The sequence below is a fragment of the Symphalangus syndactylus genome, chromosome 23 (genome assembly GCF_028878055.3).
Source record: "Symphalangus syndactylus isolate Jambi chromosome 23, NHGRI_mSymSyn1-v2.1_pri, whole genome shotgun sequence".
Taxonomy (NCBI): domain Eukaryota; kingdom Metazoa; phylum Chordata; class Mammalia; order Primates; family Hylobatidae; genus Symphalangus; species Symphalangus syndactylus.
The window spans coordinates 19347899-19367214 of NC_072445.2; the positions used below are offsets into that span (position 1 = coordinate 19347899).

Genomic DNA, 19316 nt, shown 5'->3' on the forward strand with positions numbered 1-19316 from the left:
GTTCAGGCTTCTTTACTCACTAGCTTTGTGCCTGTGGGGAGGTAACTTAGCTTGTTTGTACCTCAATTTCCGCATCAGTTAAATGACCATCTAATCTAATAATAATAATAATACCTGCTTTAATAGGTTGTTATGGGGACTAAAGGATAGTTAATATATGTAAAGCCCTTAGAATAATGCCTGACGCTCAATAAATGTTAGCTATTACTACCAAAGCGTGGGCAATTGAAAATAATAAAATATTATCTAGGGATATGTACTATGAAAAAAGTAAAATAGAGTGATGTGATGAGGAGCCAATATTGAAGCTGAGATCTAAATAACAAAAAAGAGTTAGCCCTGTCAAGATCAGGAGGAAGGGAGCGCATTCTAGGCAGTGGGAAAATCTAGTGCAAGGGCCCAGAGGTGGGAAGACTGTGGGGTGTTTGAGAAGAATGCTCAGTGGCTGGAGTGTGCAGATGACATGAAGTTAGAGAGATAGGCTGGGTCCAAGTTATGCAGGGCCACTACAGGTCAAGATCAGAGGTTTGGATTTGCTGTTATGTGCAGTGTTAAGCCATTTGGCAGATTGTAAGCAGGGTCTTGATATACACTGATTTATATTTTTCAAAGCTCACTCTGGCGGTTGGGTGGAGAATTGTAACAGGGGTAGGGAGGAGGGAAGGAGTGTGGTTAGGAGGCTGTGGCAGTCACCCTAGTGAGAGGACGGTGGCTTGGGCTTGCCTGGAAATGGTGGGGATAGAGACACTGGAGTAGAGAGAGAATTTTGCTGGTATCATCAAAATGCTTTAGTAATGTTTTCTCCCAATTGTTAGTTTACTTTAAAAGGAATAATGTTGCATCTTTTAGAAGTTTAATTAATGTTTAGACACTATTATACACCCTAAGTGAAGTGGTAATTCAGGAGTTACTTGATTTATTAAACAAATACAGAACTACTAACCTGGAAATTTCAGGCCAGAAATCCATTTTGAGATCTGAAATGTTTCGTTTGACTGAAAATTATTAGTTTTCTGTAATCACGTTTTGTTAATCTTCTGATTCCCAATAGCTTTCCTTCCTTGGCACCATGCAAACCCAGATTTTAGTACAATGATGTACAATGATGAGATGAATTTTGGGGACTGAAACAACATTATATGTTTGTATTAGTCTGTTCTCATGCTGCTAGTAAAGACATACCCAAGAACTGGGTAATTTATAAAGAAAGATGGGTTTAATGGACTCACAGTTCCACATGGCTGGGGAAGCCTCAATCATGGCAAAAGGTGAAAGAGGAGAAAGGCACATCTTACATGGTGGCAGGCAAGAGAATGTGTACAGGGGGCAGGGGGACTCCTCTTTTTAAAACCATCAGATCTCATGAGACTTATGCACTATCACGAGAACAGTATGGAAGAGACCCACCCCCATGATTCAGTTACCTCCCACCACGTCCCTCCCATGGCTCCTGGGAATTATGAGAGCTGTAATGCAAGATGAAATTTGGATGGGGACACAGCCGAACCATATCAACGTTCTTCTCATCCTCAAAATGTATCTTCTGTATCTTTCATACACACCAGTTCCTTCTACTGCTTCTAAGATGCACTTTAAGTCAGGCACGGTGGCTTAAGCATGTAATCCCAGCACTTTGGGAGGCCTAGGCAGGCGGATCATTTGAGGTCAGGAGTTCTAGATTAGCCTGGCCAACATAGCGAAACACCGTCTCTACTAAAAATACAAAAATTAGTCAGGCGTGGTGGCATGCATTTGTAATCCCAGCTACTGGGGAGGCTGAGGCAGGAGAATTGTGTGAACCTGGGAGGCAGAGGTTGCAGTGAGCCTAGCTTGTGCCACTGCACTCCAGCCTGGGTGACAGAGGGAGACTGTCTCACCAAAAAAAAAAAAAAAAGATGCACTTCAATGGAAAGCATCATGCATGCAGGTGTGACCAGGCTGGCTTTGCAGGCAATCATTAGATGATCACACTGGGCAGTGTGTGGCAACAACTCTGAAGTGAAGAAACACTTAGGCAAGGGGCTCTCAGTTCCTTCAGGCTGGCGAGCTAATATCTAGCAATCAAGAAAAGTCAGTCCAGGTGAGAAACCAGCGCTTGTCCTCCCTGTGGAGTCAGCACCCAGAACAGCTTCTTCAGAGGACTGAGAAATTGGGGCTTATCTTAAATAGCAAGGAACTTGAATTGATAAGGGATGAGGAACATGTTCTAAGCAGAATCTCATAAGCACAAGCCAAGCTTAAAGGAGAAAGCTTTAAACAGGTAACCCTGTTGGCATCACAGTTGTAGTAAGCTATCACTCCATTCTCAGATCTTTCAACCATGCCCTAAAAGGAGATTCTTCCTCATGAAACTCTGAATTTGGGGCTCTGGAAGTTAGCTTCAAGATCTTATGCAGATATGAACAGTTTTTCTTATATTTCCTGTTTAAAATGTAATGAAGTTCCATTTCTCCGTGGACACAGCTTTCTGTTCTTTCTGGAATCCTGAAGTGCAGAGGTGTGTGTACTGAAAACTATTACAGCCATTTGTTAGTTTGTTTTAAAGGAAAGGAGAGTAATAAAATCAGGACCTGGAGAGCACATTTCCCAGTGACCAAACCTACTTAAAATGTATTTGATGGATTTATTTTGAGTTTTGGAAGCTCAAGGACTCAATAGAAGATACAGTTCAAAGGGTGTCAGCATGGGGAATCCAGAATAAGTCTCAGAGCTCCAAAAACTTCATAGATTGGAGCTTCGGATGATGGGTTGGCTGTTGCTTTGGCTGTCAAACCTAGTTTTTAACCTTTCTCCCTGGCTTTTTCATTTAGAAGGGTATAGTAAAAGAGAATGGAGGTGAAAAAATGTAATGTGAATTTTCTCACTAGAGTCAGAAGAAGCAGATAACAGATAACAGCCCCTGGAAAAAAACAGTCACTTTAAAAAGGAATAAAATTGGTAGGGTACTTTATTGGAAAGAGGCGTGCTTTCTCCCCATGAGCCAAGAGGTCTGAGTCCTGACAATACACATGTGTATAATGAATTCCCCTCCTCTTCAGATGAGTGGCTGGACTTGCTTATACTCATGCCCTCCCCCTCCAGTCTTAAGGCATTGGTACTGATCTTTTTCACTACAACAACACTGTGGTATAATAGTGAAAATCACCGCACAGGTGGGTTAGGAGATGGGTAACTAGGAGATAGATTAAAACTAGGGAACTGGAGATGTGGTTATCTTTCAGCCCATTTGCAGACTTTGCAAGCTAGTATTTGAGGTGTCAGCTTTGGACTTGCAAAGCCACAGCTTCTGCAGATGGCTAAGTTGCCTTCCTCCTGCACTTTACCACATTCCCTGGTACCTAAGAGAGAAAAACTATTTCTCCAAAGTGAACCCCTCCCAGGGATCTTCCTACCACCATTTTAATAAAAAGGTTAAATCTCAAACTGCAAATTATAGAATGTCTAGTTAGAAGTTTGAAAACAATCTTTGTAAAAGTTTATTAAAATCAAATAAGCAGTACCACTTTCGGTTATATAGAAGGCAAATTGGACGTAAATCCCTTCAGTTATCTAAAAATGTGGCAAGTAAGTTCCAACAAGTGTAACAAACAGGTTAACATTGAGGGAAACGGAAAGAACAAAGAGATTGGTATAAGTACAATCTGTGAGTTAGGCTTGTTGCATTCCCCCACAGTATCATATTGCATATGAAGAGGCCCATGGCCCAATGCAGTTAGATGACAGTGTACTCTGGCAGCTTATCAAGCTGCTGTCTCCAGAGGATGCTGCTGGTCATCCAAGAGAAGTGGAAACTCGGGCATGTGAAACAGAATATGTACCGACAAACTGAGGACTCCCCCAGGAAGGAGGAGGCATCTTAGGAGGGCACCTTGAACTCTTCTACTGCTCTCCTTCACGAACTCCAGAGTGAGGGAATTAAAAAGAAGCAGGACGATCGGGTCCTCTGTAATAGCTCTTTTCTGATGGCAGAAGGTACTTAAAGCTCACAGATAAAGAACATCATGTTAGAACCTCAGACAAATTAAGTGCAGGGGAAGATGGGAAGAATTTTCGCAACTAAGTCTAAAGATGAGAGTAAAAATAAATGCATAGCAAGACTTAGTATTAATAATACTTAGATAGTGCTTTACAACCATAGAAAGCACTTTCATAGACATTATTTCATTTAATCATCACAACGCATTGGAGTATCAATACTATTATACTCAGTAGTTTGCCAGCAGGAAATTAGGGCTCAGAGACATTTAGAGATTTGTTCAGGGTCATCAAGTGAAAGGGATAGAGAGTGAAAACTCAATTCCAGGTCTTTTAGCTCCACATAATATGCTTTTACCTACTCTGCGTTGCTTTAGGAGTCTCCATATCAGAATCAGACTTTGCTACAAAGGCCTGTTGGGTATCATCCTAAGAGAAATATTTGTATCACTGATCTTTCCAGCCCACACCTGGATAACACCGTTAATCCTTACTAAGTAGCCAAAATTCATGGTTTGATGCAGATCAGAGAACCCAAAATAAAGTAAAATGGACCAAATCCCTAACCAGAAATAACAGTGGAAAAATCTACCAATTTTGTAAACATAAATTTTATTCTAGAAATTAAAAATGTACACATTAATGAAATCTTAAAACCTCAAAATAGGCCAGGCACGGTGGCTCACGCCTGTAATCCCAGCACTTTGGGAGGCTGAGGCGGGCAGATCACAAGGTCAAGAGATCGAGACCATCCTGGCCAACATGGTGAAACCATGTCTCTACTAAAAATACAAAAATTAGCCATGCGTGGTGTTGCACACCTGTAGTCCCAGCTACTTGGGAGGCTGAGGCAGGAGAATTGCTTGAACCCAGGAGACAGAGGCTGTGGTGAGCTGAGATGGCGTCACTGCACTCCAGTCTGGCAACAGAGTGAGATTCCGTCTAAAAAAAAAAAAACTCAAAATATATGGTTTTATATGTGGGGCAAGGAAATTTAAAGCTACTTAAATTATGCACAATATATTCTACCCTGCGAGAGCTGGAAAGGTTGATACAAAAAATCATTTATTTTAACTTTAGATAATTCACATCAAACAATTTGCTTAAATAATCTAGAACAGAAAAGAAAGAGAAATAGCTCACATGATATCTCTCATCGAATATGGGAGCCTGAAGTGTTAGTTTTAACCTCCTTTACTGCTAAATTTAAAGATGAAAGACTTTCTTAAAAAGTTAGTAGTGTTCCCATTTTCTTTTGGCCTGTGTTGGGAACTGTTGTTAACAATTACTTTTTTTTAATTTTTAGAAAAGATCCTAAATTTTTGAATTGACATTTTGTACATAGAAAACCTGGGTTTTTTTTTTTTTTTTTTTTTTTTTTTGCACATTGAATGTATAGATTTGTTACCTCATTTCGAAAACTAGTACTGCTTTTTAATGAATGGGGACCATTCTTTACAGGAACGCTATTTCTAGTAGAATTTTTGAAGGTATTTTTGGAATTCTCAGACTTGTCCAATATGTAGCAGGATCAGAATTTTAGAGCAGGGAAACCCACAGAGATGATTTCGTCCCTGCCCCTCTTTTTACTGACAAGGAATGTGTGGGTCAGGGAGGGAAAGGGACTCCACTGTGATCACCCTGCGAGGCAGGGACAGCACTGTGACCAGAACCCACATCTCCAGTTACTAGTCCAACACTCTAGAATTATTTTATCCTGCTACACTTCTCATAGGCTACTGACATTGTATTAAAATTGCTATCCATGGCCATTGTGACCTGAAGAAGAAAAAAAAATGAACCCCCAATGACCTCTTCTTCCTGTGCACCTTTCCTCTTTTCACCCGAAAATTAGTCCTTATGAAAAGATTAAATAGATGTGGCCCTGCATCTGTGGCAGCACTGTCTCTCCTGACCAGTCACTGACTGTTTTGGTCCACATCTGGAGTGGACTCAGTGGACATGATTCTCAGGCTGAGAAAAATAGGACTTGGACTTTGTGCTTGGCAGGCAGAGAACTTCCACTGTTTGAGGAGCTACTACTGGACTACTGTGTGTTTGTCCCACATCCCACAGCGAGCTAAGCAGACCGGGCTCTTCTTTTTTTTTTTTTTTTTTTTTTTTTTTTTACGATCATCAAAACAAGTAGCTCCTCTCAGACACCTTAATACATAATTAGGTGTGTCTGTTTGCACTTGGGAGACAGAGGGCTTCATGTCCCAAAGAAATACAAGATGTCTGGGAACAGCAACAAACAGATGTTGAAAATGTCCATTTGTGGCGAGTTTATTACTATAGCACCAGGAATAAACATTGAAGATGAAACCCCTCTGAAGGGGTGTGTGTGTGTGTTGAGAGGGGAATGTTATCGAGCAGAGTAGAAAGTGAAAGGAGGTTCTATTTTTTAAAAAATTTGCTCTAATATTTATCTCCTACAACAAGGAAAATTTCGCTATTTGGCTTTGGCTGTTTGAAGGCTTTTGCCAAATGCTTAACAATCTGTAGAGTTTGATTTCTTTCAGAAAGACCACTTTGAGAACAAGGCTCTATGTAACTAAGATGTGTTTGTTTTTGTTTAAATCACTCAGAAGAGAAATCATCTCTTGTCCATTGTTAAAAGAGAGTTTTCAATCAAAGGAAAATTCTACATATTCTAAAATATACAAACAGCTCTTTGAAACTGATGCCAAATCAAACTCTAAAAAGGACGTTTTTCTTGCAGAAGTTTTGAGTTAATTCTGTGTGCAGGGCTTGAGTGGAAAAACGCTGAGACTTTCAGAGGAACGAGTTACTACAACGCTACATTTGGATTCGGAAGTTACATAAGGAGCATTGTCTCAGGATAGCAGGAAGACTCTTGTACATGGTTTTAGGCTAAATCCTAACAACAAAGAGAAAGAAATTCTTTGCAAAGTCAGTTTTTCAGTTAAATAAAAGGTAGTAGTTTGGTTCCTGATATCACTGGATATAAACATCCAATGCGAGAAGGCATACCAGTCATCGCTTTAAAAATATCAATTGAAATGTGCCCTGTTTTTAAAGAAATACCATCCTTTCCCCTGTTGAGAATTTTTTTTTCTTTTTCTTTTTTTTTTTTTGAGACAGAGTCTCGCTGTGTCATCCAGGCTGGAGTGCAGTGGCTTGATCTCGGCTCACTGCAACCTCCGCCTCCTGGATTCAAGTGATTCTCATGCCTCAGCCTCCCGAGTAGCTGGCACTACAGGTGCCCACCACCACGCCTGGCTAATTTTTGTATTTTTAGTAGAGATGGGGTTTCACCATATTGGTCAGGATGGTCGCAAACTCCTGGCCTCAAGTGATCTGCCTACCTGGGCCTCCCAAAGTGCTGGGATTACAGGCCTGAGCCACCACACCCAGACCTCCTGTTGAGACTTCTATTTGGATGAAAAGTAGTAGATGCTAATGAGGCACCTCTATTGGGGGAAAAAGGACACAAATTGGAAACCCAACGCATTCACTTGAGCTCTGCACTAATGAGCTGTGTCCTCAAGATGGTGCCTTCTTTCTCTGATGAAGCTTCCTTATCAATCGGTGCCTATCCTGCCTACCTCTCAGCCTCTTTGTGAAGGTAAAACCAAATGTATGTAAAAACAGTGAAAACTTAAAAAGCAAAATCTGAGATGTTACCTTATCATTTCATGATGATTTTTGAGAGGTAGTTTGATGTGGGACCTGATGGTTTGCTGGGACTGAAAAAAATCAGAATCAGTTTTTGTTCATAGGATAAAGGGGGCAAGCCAGGGAACAGAGGGGAGCAAGAGACGCACCGCAGAACTAACTGGTAGTCAGGGCAGAGCTGTGGCTCTGCAACTAACCTGAACCCTTTCAGGTAAACACAGGTAGAGTAAGTAGGAAAGGCAGTTGGTTGAAGATGTATAGGCAGAAGGCAGATGACACACACAAATTTCAGTGAAAGACAAGGATTTAGGTCAAATCTGCTATTGCCATCATTTTTCCCTTAGACACACATTTAAATACTTTTTGTATGTAACTGTGAGAGGGGCCATGGTGTGTTTAAAGATAAATAGGACAGCATTCCCATTTTTAAGCAGTTTAAAGGCTAGTTGAACACAGCCATAAAAAAGAACGAGATCATGTCCTTTGCAGGAAGATGGATGGAGCTGGAGGCCATTATCCTTAGCAAACTAATGCAGGAATAGAAAACCAAATACTGCTGCACGTTCTTGTACGTGGGAGCCTGAATGATGAGAACACGTGGACACAGAGAGGGGAACGGCGCACACTGGGGTCTATTGGACGGTGGAGGCTGGGAGGAGGGAGAGGATCAGGATAAATAACTAATGAGGGCTAGGCTTAATACCTGGACGATGAAATAATCTGTACAACAAACCTCCGAGTCACAAGTTTATCTATGTAACAAACCTGGACATGTACCCTTGAACTTAAAAGTTAAATTAAAAAAAAAAGGCTATAGAGGTGATCGCGTGATTGTTGCTTCCCCAGCACACTTATAAGAAAGATACAAATGGGCCGGGGGCGGTGGCTCACGCCTGTAATCCCAGCACTTTGGGTGGCCGAGGTGGGCAGATCACAAGGTCAGGAGATAGAGACCATCCGGGCTAACACGGTGAAACCTCATCTCTACGAAAAATACAAAGAATTAGCTGGGCGTGGTGGCGGGCGCCTGTAGTCCCATCTACTGGGGAGGCTGAAGCAGGAAAATAGCATGAACCCCGGGAGGCGGAGCTTGCAGTGAGCCGAGATTGTGCCACTGCGCACTAGCCTGGGCAACAGAGTGAGACTCCATCTCAAAAAAAAAAAAAAAAAAAAAAAAAGAAAGATACAAATGAATAATTGCCTGCAGAGAGGAAGGGGAGGTTACTGTGGGCTAAAGCAAGAACATATGAAGAAGCTTCACAGCAGAGGGGGACTGTGAGGTCGATTTTAAAGGCTGCTTAGAATTTTAAGGAGCTGAGATAGGGTAGGGGACTAGTGGGATACTAAGGGCGAAGGGGCCAATGAAAACCCAGGCAGGAAGGTGTGTAACACAGAAGATGGAAAAGGGTCTGGTATGACTGGATTGTAGAGTTCATGGAAGTAAAACGAGAGACAAGACTGGAAAGGTAAGTTGGGACAAGATCGTTGCTCTTGCAAATGTTTGTGTGCCCTTAACACAGAGTCTAGAAACACACACACATCTGAGCGAAAAAGCCTGACTGAAGTCACAGAACAGGTAGGCAGACATGAACAAGGAAATCCCAAGGAACCAGAGAGTCAAACAAGATAAAGATTCAGGAAGCCAGATAAACCACCCAAGCAGAAGATGCAACACAGAAAGTGAACCTTGAATATAAAGCCAGCTTCTGTCACAACCTGGAAGCCCCTTATGTATTTCCTCCTGGGGCAGGAACCCCTCCCAGGGCATGGTCAGCCCAGGCCTCCGGTGGGGCACAGGTAAGTGGCTGCATCTGACTGTAGAGGGAGAAAGGGCAAAAATAAGCACAGGTCCTCACAGGATACAGTTTGAGGCTGAAGCCTGTGGCTTTGATCCTAGATTAATATGGATTGCGTTAGGCCTGGGGTAGCTGTATCTTTTGGAGCTGAATTATAGAGACTGAACAGCACTTGGTAATCTGGTTCAAGTCCTAGGTCTAGGGGCATCAGGCAATTTGAGCCACGTGCTTTAAGGCCCAGGATGGCCTCAGGGCTGTTGGACCACACCTGGGGACCAAGCCTTTCGAGATCTATTTTGGGAAATTGTATTTGAAAAAAATAATGCCCCCAGCTTGTCAGGTTTTGTGTGATTCGGCCTTGAAAACAGCCGCTGCCTGCAGTGGACTCTTCCTTTTCCCTGGCATCTCTCCTGGACCAGTGCTAGTCTCAGTTACAGGTGTAGTCTTAGATTGGGTTGGTTTTAGATTTAAAGGAGCAGCTTGAGTCCTACTTTAAGAAGCAGAGTCCGACCAGAACTCTTCAAACTCTATCTGAAAACATTGGACTTTGTGGTGATTATTCATTTCATAGTCTTTTCCTACCTCAACCAGCATCTCTCTTCTCAGTTATGGTTTTTTTACAGAAGAGTTTGGCTGGACCTGCAGCTGAGTGTGTGGGGTTAATCATGAATTTCAAGATTTTGATTCTCAATTTATGTATTTTCTAGCTTGGAGACCCAATCTTTTCGGTTTCCTTCTTCTCTGGCTCTACTAGTTCAAATGGTGCGGGTAAGGAGGAATGCCCTTTTAGGATGGAAATATTTGCTATTTGCTGTGTACTGTTACCAATTCCTGCTTACAAGAGTCTCATGCAATGAGTTTACCTAAGGAATATAAAACATGATTTGCTTCGTATCATTCAGAACACCAGTGGTAAAGACAATATCAGAATTCTGGGGCTGGTTCAAGCATGGCTAGTAAGTGCATGCATCTGCCTCCCATTCCACCTCCATCCCAGGGCTGTCAGTGATAATTGGTCAGAACACTTTTCATCATTGCCCTCCAGGTAGCCATGGCCAGGCTGCTAGATTCACATGAAAATGACCCAGAATCCCTGCACGTTAGGGGAGACAGTGGCAGCAAAGCCCCCACAAGTCTGGGGCCAGGTCTTGGGCCACCATGTACTGATCTGTAACTTCGATGAAATCATTTTTTTTGAGCTTGAGTTTGCCATTCATAAAGTATAGTCAGTGACATTGCTACCTTACAGAGGATTTAATGACAAAATGGCAGTGGGAGTGCTTTGATCAAGTACTTCTGCAGATCTGAGCCGTGGCATCCCAGCTGTTTGGTTAGCCACTCTTTCCTCTTAGTCAATTTTTGCTAACACCATGGAACGCTGTGGCTATTCCATCACTTATAGGATTCATATGGTTAGAGAAAAGCAACTAACTAGTCTGTTAAGCAATAGGCAGTTCTAGTTCCCAGCCCATCATCAAGCAGCTTCAAGTCAGAACATTCCTGCACCAGGGCTTCAGGCTTGCTACCAAGCCTGAAAGAAACGCTGCACAGATTTTTCCACGGGAGCGCCTCAAAGGGCAGAGGAAACTCAAGGGCTCCTTCACTATCCCTGCTCTCCCCGATCTGCTGGCGTAACCCAAAACAACCCCAACTCCCCAAAGAGAATCTTTTCAAGTCTCTTGTTTTATCTTAGAATGTATGTGAATTTTATTTTAGAATATGTATGTTTTTGTTTTAATATAAAAATAATGTTTTAACTTACTAATATCAGTTAAATGTCCCTCTTTAAAAACCCTTCTCCATTTGTCCACTTCTTGTATTTCATGCCTTCCTATCAGTTAGGCTTTGGTGTCTAATATATAACATCTCAACCAGTTCATAAATTTCTGCTTTTAATATAGACCAAGTTACCACTAGCACAGGCCACAGGAAAATACCAGGCTGTCCTGTCTGAATTCTGGCTTTTTTGAAAGATTTACTTAGGAACAATTTATCATTTAGTTTGCAATTTTAAAAATAATCTTAATTGACCACATATGTTATCAAATAAGAGTTGGTCTTGTAGCCTCTGCCTCGCTCGCCATCTCCCTGCCACCTCCCACCCCCTCTTTTGCACATGTGTACAACCTTCTGCCAGGATGTCAGAAAATTAATTATGCCACTCCAGGCAGATACCATCGCAGGAAAGGCTCTCTCTGATTTAAGGTAAGATTACCGATATTGAAGCTGTTATTTTTAGGAGGGAAAGGCTATCACTTTTAAACCTCTCTCCCTCATTTTCCTAGTTCCTTCTCTCCTAATTGTGGCTCCATGTTTTGGTAGCCATAAGTCATTAGTGGTTTTTAATTTTTCTGAAACTGAAATAAGGTCTGAAAGGGTGGATTTGTCCCTTTTTTCCTCCTTTTTTCCTTTTTTTTTTTGCTGGCTAATCGGAGGAACGCAACCACATCTGAAGCCACTTGGCTCATTATGAATTTCATGGAAACTGATTCTCTGAAAGTGTTTCCATATGTGTTCCCAATATATCCCATCCTCTCTAAATGGGAGCACAGACGTGTGCATGGGCTGGAAATGGCTTCAGGATGTGACAGGGCAGTCACATGACCGCCACGGCACCGTGGGTGGCCCCTTCTGAAAGACACGGTGTCCTGGGTGCTGGCCTCCTTCCTGCAGCGGATCTGGTTTCAAAGACTATCCACCCTTCCTAGGATTTAAAAAGTTCTTAATCAAGGCCTAGCAGGAAGATCTCTCTCATTTTTCCTCCCTTTTCTCTCCCGCTCCATCTTTGGCTCGTTCCTTCCCTTACTCTCCCTCCCTGTATGCATACACACTCACTCACACATCTACTGCCTGCCCCCTTTCCCTTTATAAAAGGAAATATATTCTTCCAACAATATCCTCAAAATTTGGGTGGGTTTAAGGAATGGCTGAATTTTCTGAAAATTGCCAGGTTTTGTTTTTTTTTTCTCTCTCTCTCTCTCTCTTTTTCCTTCAGCATAACATACTTTCTTAGCCTTAGGATCAGCTAGTTCTTTCAGAATTTGTGAGCATGCAGTGGAAAAGTACAATTCATTACAACACAGAAAACAAATATTTAGACTGGATAGTAGAGGCACTTTCCCTCTCTTTTGCAATCGAATGGAGTTTGCTGGTCCTTTCATTATCTTAAAATGATTTTACAATCTCATTTTGCTGGTTTCTTCTCCATCAGCATGATCCATTGCATGTCTTCTATATATGGTATATTTTCGTAATTATTATCTAATGAAATGAAAAGTAAAACTAAGTTAGTGATGGATAGTTGGTCATTTTTTAGTGTGAGGGGAGAAATTCCGGGAAATTTAGAAAATTGGTCCCTTAGAACCTCAGTGTGGAAAATGCAAAGTAATATTTTGCATATAGTCTACATTTGACTTTTGGATAATGTTTATATAGCATTTCTACCTCTGTCGTGTTTGCCTGCTTGAGACTTTGGTAGTAATTCAGCTGCTTAGCAAAATTTTTTGAAGCATCTGTCTTCTCAGCACCATACTATATATTAGGTAGGATCTTCCTCTTAATTTGCTTCCTCTTTAGTTGGAAAATGAAAATTCTTATCTAAAACCAATGATAATACTTAGGAATGTGTGCAGCAGTAAGATTTATCTACATAAATGTCCAAGGTTAGTTTGGTAAATGAAATATTAGGGTAAGAATTTGTATGCCCAGGAAATCCTTGTGTAGTGGTGAGCTTTGAAGACAGAGCTTGCTTACTTTGGTCTGGCAGAGAGAAGAGAGAAAGCCATGGGTGCTGGGGAGAGCATGGGCAAAGCTCCCGTGAGTGTCCTGAGTATATATCACTCCACCAGGAAGAGGGGCCATGCTTAGGAGCAGTGGGATATGACTGTGAAATAGGGCAGAGGACTCTGAATAAGCCCATAGCCTCCTTCCTTTTCACCCCTTCATTACAGAATTGCTCAGATATGCTTTTTGAAAGGTGGCTGGCCTATGCTTGAGTAAGGGGTAATACACTCTTGTTTTAAGGCCCTGCTGCCTGTGTGACTTAAAAAGGCAGTAAGTGGGAGAATTTCCCTTTTCATGTGTGTTTTCATAGAATGCAGATCTTAGGAAGCTCAAGGCAGACCCTCTATGTTTTCCTCTGCACCCTGCATGCTCTGTCAGGGTGCAGAGGTAGAATAGAATGCTGGAGCTGGGACGGAGAACCATGTCGGAGTCTCGTGTTGCCGCTCAGATCTACCATGCCTGCAGGTTTCCATGTCTATAAAACTCATCTATGGAACTCATCTATGATTCCTGATGACTCTGACTTCTGCTTCTGTATACTAGTCTAAAAAAATTCAAACAAGATGCTAGTTTCACTCTCTGTTCCTTTAAACTACTCACTCCAAATAAAGATTATGATCTTAGTGGCAGCGATTAACCCAGGATCATGAGGAAGGAAGAGTATGCTTACCTAACAGCAGGCCATGGATTTCTGGCCTGGCCCTCTTTCCCCTTCATCTAGTCTCCCCAGGGCTCCCTAGTGTGGATCTACACCCAGATACTGGCTCGAGGCAGGACAGGTGCTGGGAGTGAAGAGGAAATAACAGTGGTAACAAAGCAGAGGTGTCCGTTTACTAGTGTCAACTGCTGTTTTGGGGGCTCCTGTCTGCAATGTGAGGTCAAGTGATGCAATAATGCTTGGGAATAGCTTTGAATGCTCTTTAAAGAGAGTTTTACAAGGTTTTATAGGTATGGAATGTATTTGAATTACATTTTAGGTTTGATGTCAGCATTGCTCAATGCTTTTCATATTTTTTTCTTTTGTGTTAAAACTGTACAGTTATTGTACAGAGTTCCCAATCCTTAGACCATTTATGTATTCATTTATCCCTCCAACCATGCACCCACATTTTTTTTTTTTTTTCATTTTAGCCTCTTACAATGTACTAGGTTCCAAGAGGGATATGAGAGGAAAACATATCCTTTACCATCCAAAGCTGACTTTATAGTTGGAGAAAACAGACTAAGAAACAGCTAATAATTCAATAAGGAAGTGAGTAAGGGTCCAAAAGAGTGATACAGAAAATAAATGCTATTGGAACAGAAGTAAAATAGGAAATTAAATAATAGAGCTGTTGGGAAGGGGGCAGCCACAACGTTTAAAAGGGGGAGAAGATTCTTGGTTACCAGGGGAGAGCAGCTCCACATAGGTCTTGTGTATTACATGTTCCAATAGAAGGAACTCTGAGAGGGGTTAATAAAACGTCCTTGGGATTTATTTGAGATTTGTTGAAGCAATAACTCCTACCATTTAAAAGGCCCCAATGAAGCTTTGAAGTTAACACCTCATTGCTGAGAAGTACAATGGCTTTTCATTCTGTACCTTTATCCCCTCACATAAAGTGGGCAGAGGACTCTGAATATGCCAGCATATGTTCAGTCTGGATTCAAGGCCCCCCTTCCTTTTTTCTGCCCTGACCTGCCTGCTCTGCTGGGATGTGTGAATGTACTGCACAGAGGCCAAGAGGACATGGGGCATGGGGTTTCCCAGCTGACAGCCCCAGTGGCAAGTACCCAGTCTGTTATTTTGCTCATATTCCAATTTCTTTTTTGTTCTGGAGATCTCCTTACCCATTTTCCATCAACCAACCATATTTATTGGGGGCCTAGTCAATGAGAAAATGTATGTTAAAGTAAAGGCCTTGGTAAAGGCCTACAAATGTCAAACACAGGTGTGACTGTTATGAAGTTCTGAAGGGGAGGCAAAGAAGTATCAGACACTTCTCTACCCTCCACAGCTCACTCTCAGTGGGAGCCAAATGTGACTCAGGATAAGCAGCACTGGAAAGCAGTGTGTGAAAGATGCCACAGGGAGGATTCCAGGCCCTGAAAATTGAAGATCAGACATTCTGTTTGATTCTCCCTTATCTTGGTTTCACACACTTTCCACTTGAAGACCCAAGAAGACCAAGAAACCTAGTTGGGTAAAGAGAGGCTATTTCCTTTTCCCTCATAGACCTTGGGAGGAGGGGCAAGATGTTTTTATTTTTATTAGTGATTTTATTTTTATTTGCGCTCTATGGAAATTTTATTAATATATTCTTCCCTGTATATATTAGGATGTGAAAAATTGCTGCTGCCGCTGCTGTTACTATTTTAATGAGCAGAGTTCTTGCAGCTCTTTTTATGACAGCTACATTTGTTTGCAAGCTGTTTGGCTTTGGCTAGGGGTGTAGACAGCAGTTTTGGAATGAAATGCATCTGTAGGAAGCCAGCAGGTCCTAAGGGGATCGTACCCTTGACCTTGGTCTCATTCACATGTTGCCCTGAGCAACTAAACTAATTGCCCATTATTTAGCAGATTAGATCAACAAGGCCTAAAAGAGTTATTAATAATATCCCAAAGATAGGAACTGTCACTGGGGCAACACTTAGGCAGTAGAAGGGTCAATTTAAGCATTTTGAGATATTTTGAGTATTTTTCATTTAGGCAAATCAACTTCTAAGATAGCAGGTGTGTGTGTGTGTGTGTATGTAGATAGACCTGTGATCATGTTAACCAAATTCCTTAAGGGTAACTAAGATCACATATCCTTTGTTAGAAGTCAAAGAGGTCTGTCTAGCTGTGGCTGTGATTTTGTGATATTGAGTAAATGGCTTCCTTTCTCTAGATACCAGCTTTCCTATTTGTCAAACAGGGATTAGATTTGCGTTACCTAAGCAGTAAATTAAGAGTTTAGACTTTTCCATCAGAGTTCCTCAACCAGCATAAAGGAGTATTTGAGTACCTTAGGGGATCTCGGAGCATAGCCTAAAGCTTTATAAGTGCAAAATTTTGTTGAAGTCATTTTTTTATTTATCTAAAATTTCACATAAATGTTGCATTCTCCTCCACATCATATTCATGTTTATTGTATAGTGTATTATTTTCCCCAAGTTGAGTAAAACCAGCCCATCAGGAAAACTCATGATGATTATCTTGGGCTTCTGGTAATTCCTGGCAGTCCCCCAGGAAGATGTAGGCACATAGCATTTTGAAATTCTTAGCACCAAGTGATCTAGTGTTGGCTATGGCACTCTCAACTTCTCCACTGTTCAGCAAAGCCTAATAGCCGAATGTACTTTGTATATGGAGGAGATAACATGGATAACAGCAAAAAGAATGGACTTGTGCAAGCTGTTCCTTGCTATTTTAAAAAGGTCCCCAAACCACCTTTGACTTTATCTATCTAGTAAGTTGTAGTCATGAGTTTTAAACTGGCTCTTGGGAGCTCTGAGGGTACCAGGCATATCACTGGGGGAGTGGCTGAGCTTTGGTTTTATATTTATAAAATCAGATTGGGGGTTGCACTGCTTTTAGAACTCTAGGCCTTCATAATATGGACTCTTAATACGTCAAATTTATATTTTGCTCACTTTAGTTGATGTAACATCCAGTTCTATGTCGGTAAGTTTGTGGCTACAATGTGGTTGGTGACACAAGGATGACTAGTTTAGGATACAATGTCAAAATAGCCCAAGAAGGGGTTCTAAAAGACAACCTGAGTTCATGTACAAAACAGACATTAGAAGCATAGATACAACCTTATTCAATGAAAGAAAATTTAATGATATTGTTTGCTTCTGTAACCATTATTATTTAAAAAACTGAAGATTGGGAAGGAGTTTATAGTCTTTCTTTTAAGTTTAGGATTTCTCCCACCACCCTATCATGATTATTTTATAAGTGATCTCATATGGTACTAGAGCAAATTGTTACTATGTCTTCCTACAGAACATGTTGCAATATGTTTCAGGAACATTTCTTGGTAACATAAAATGACTAAGCAAATTCCAGAAAATTCTGTAGTTTGTAAGTTGAAAAATCATCCTATAATCCCTTTCAAGTCAACATTAGCGCTCTTTGTCAAGAAAGAGTTCATTCTCAAGACATTAAGACTCAAATGCCTAGAAGTGATTGGTTAAAGTACCGTAAACCTAGAGGAAATTTGTTGCATTGTTTTCTATAAACCATAACCAGAGCTTGTTAATTGAAAAACGAATGTCATTTTGTGTTAGCTAGCATCTATAAACCAAAAAGGTACAGTGATCCTGGCATGTGATGGGCAATAAAAACATCAGCAAAATGTATCAGGTAAATTGAGAGGAAGGAGCGGGGAGGGGTAAATTCAAGACCATATTGGAGTTTACTGCCAGGGCCCCACATAAAGAGCTTTAATGAGGCTTCTGCATCAAAATAAGTGAAACCATACGGAATTGTAACTATTACTACAGTGTATTGTAAGTACAAATACACCTGAGAAGCAGTTTTTACATTAACATGTCTATCTGTGTGAACTCCATACTTCTGCAGGGGGCACACGTTGGCATTTTAAGTGCGACTTCTTTCTGATACATGCTGTTCACATTATTCTGGTTTTTCTTATATGATCTAAATATTGGACTTAATGCATACAGAAGTGCCCTGCCCATCACTGTTAGTTCTGCCAGCTCAAGGTCACCTGGATGCCCTGCAATGCAGAGGCTGCCTGAGGAACATCTGTGGCCTCCATTTGGCCTCTGTATTGTATGAGGCAGGGCACAAGCATTGGGCGGGGGGAGATGTTATGGAGCATCTGCTCCCATTTCTGATTCTGTCATAATCGCTGCTTCCACATTTTTAAACTTAAGCTTGTCAGAATTTCACTTTTGGGAGGAATAGGTAGAGGCTAGTTGAGGATGGAAGAATTTATAAAAAGCAGAGAGTGACTACCTGGGCTATGTCAGTTTTGGTTCTTCATCTTGAAAGTGTTTGCTTCTGGCCTTAGAAGCTGCTCACTAGCTTTTACCCTCTGCTTATGGGCCTGCAGACTCTGGGAAACACTAGTGAGGGATGGGAACCTCTCTGTCTACCCCACCCCTAAGGCTGTTGCTTCTCCTTCTCTCTTGGAATTCATAGTCATAGAACATTAGAGCTGGAAGGGAACTTAGAGCTCATCCCCCTCATTTTACAGATGATGACACTGCCACCTCTGACTTCTGCCTCTGGCCTTCCACTCTCAGTAAGAAGAGCCAGGCAGGTGAGACTTTTAACAATTGCTGGGCTGGGCAGGGCTGGGCTGGGCTGGGCTGTCTGGTTGTTACTGTCCAATTTGTGAGTTTTGTTAACTATATGTTGCTTTTAAAGAGTCACTTTTTATTACAAATGCACATCATGGCACTTAACCCTTGCATTTTGTGAAGATTATAAGCAGTGTGCATTTTAACAAAAATTAACAACCTTCAATCAGCACCTTTAAAGAAAAGTGTTCGGATTATTCCCTTAATAAACATTGTACTATCCAAGAACAAGGTCTGAATAAAAATGAGGTGAAGAAGTACCCATTCATTAAAGTCCTCAAGAATTGTTTAGTGCTTTCCTTTATAGCTAAAAGCTGTGGGAGAAACAAATATATGAGATCTGAATAATCGAAATATTTTAGAAGGGAACAATGTCTTAACAAGAGCACTGGTATTAGAAAAGGGCTTGTCACAATTCTGTCAATTCTAGAAAAATAATAATAAACCCAATCTTTAAAGATCATAACTACAAGATTCTAGCATTTCAGAAAACTAATTTCCACATGAAATGGTTTATAATGGTGGTTTCATAAGTTAGGCACCGGAAACATCTATTAAGGAGGCCTACTGTTAGGTTTAGAAGTGAAAGGACTTCATGTTTTAGGGGAAAACCATCTTTGCCTTCAGGTTACTGCTTCAAGTTGACCTGAAGCTGGTTCTGTAGGATGTGGTGCTGGGGCCTGGGAGACGGGTGGGGAGTGCCCTCCTCTTAATCTCCCCTAGGCAGTGAGCCTCTCGCAACAGCTACTGTTAGCACCTGGTCTAAATCAGGTCACAAGTCTCTCATCAAGACTTGAAATCAATGATTCCTAAGGTACCAAGCCC

General features: G+C 41.4%; 1 protein-coding gene across 6 annotated transcripts in view; it reads left to right on the plus strand.

Annotated features, from left to right (window-relative positions):
• Nucleotides 1-19316, plus strand: part of RUNX2 (RUNX family transcription factor 2) — a 281684-nt gene that overhangs the window by 201934 nt on the left and 60434 nt on the right. For 2 of the 6 annotated variants that reach the window (XM_055263933.2, XM_063633185.1), the window contains one exon: nt 18386-18451. The exons of the other annotated variants lie outside the window; for them this stretch is intronic. In XM_055263933.2, the coding sequence (XP_055119908.1) occupies nt 18386-18451 (66 nt within the window). The remainder of the gene's footprint in view (nt 1-18385; nt 18452-19316) is intronic. 6 annotated transcript variants of the gene reach the window in all.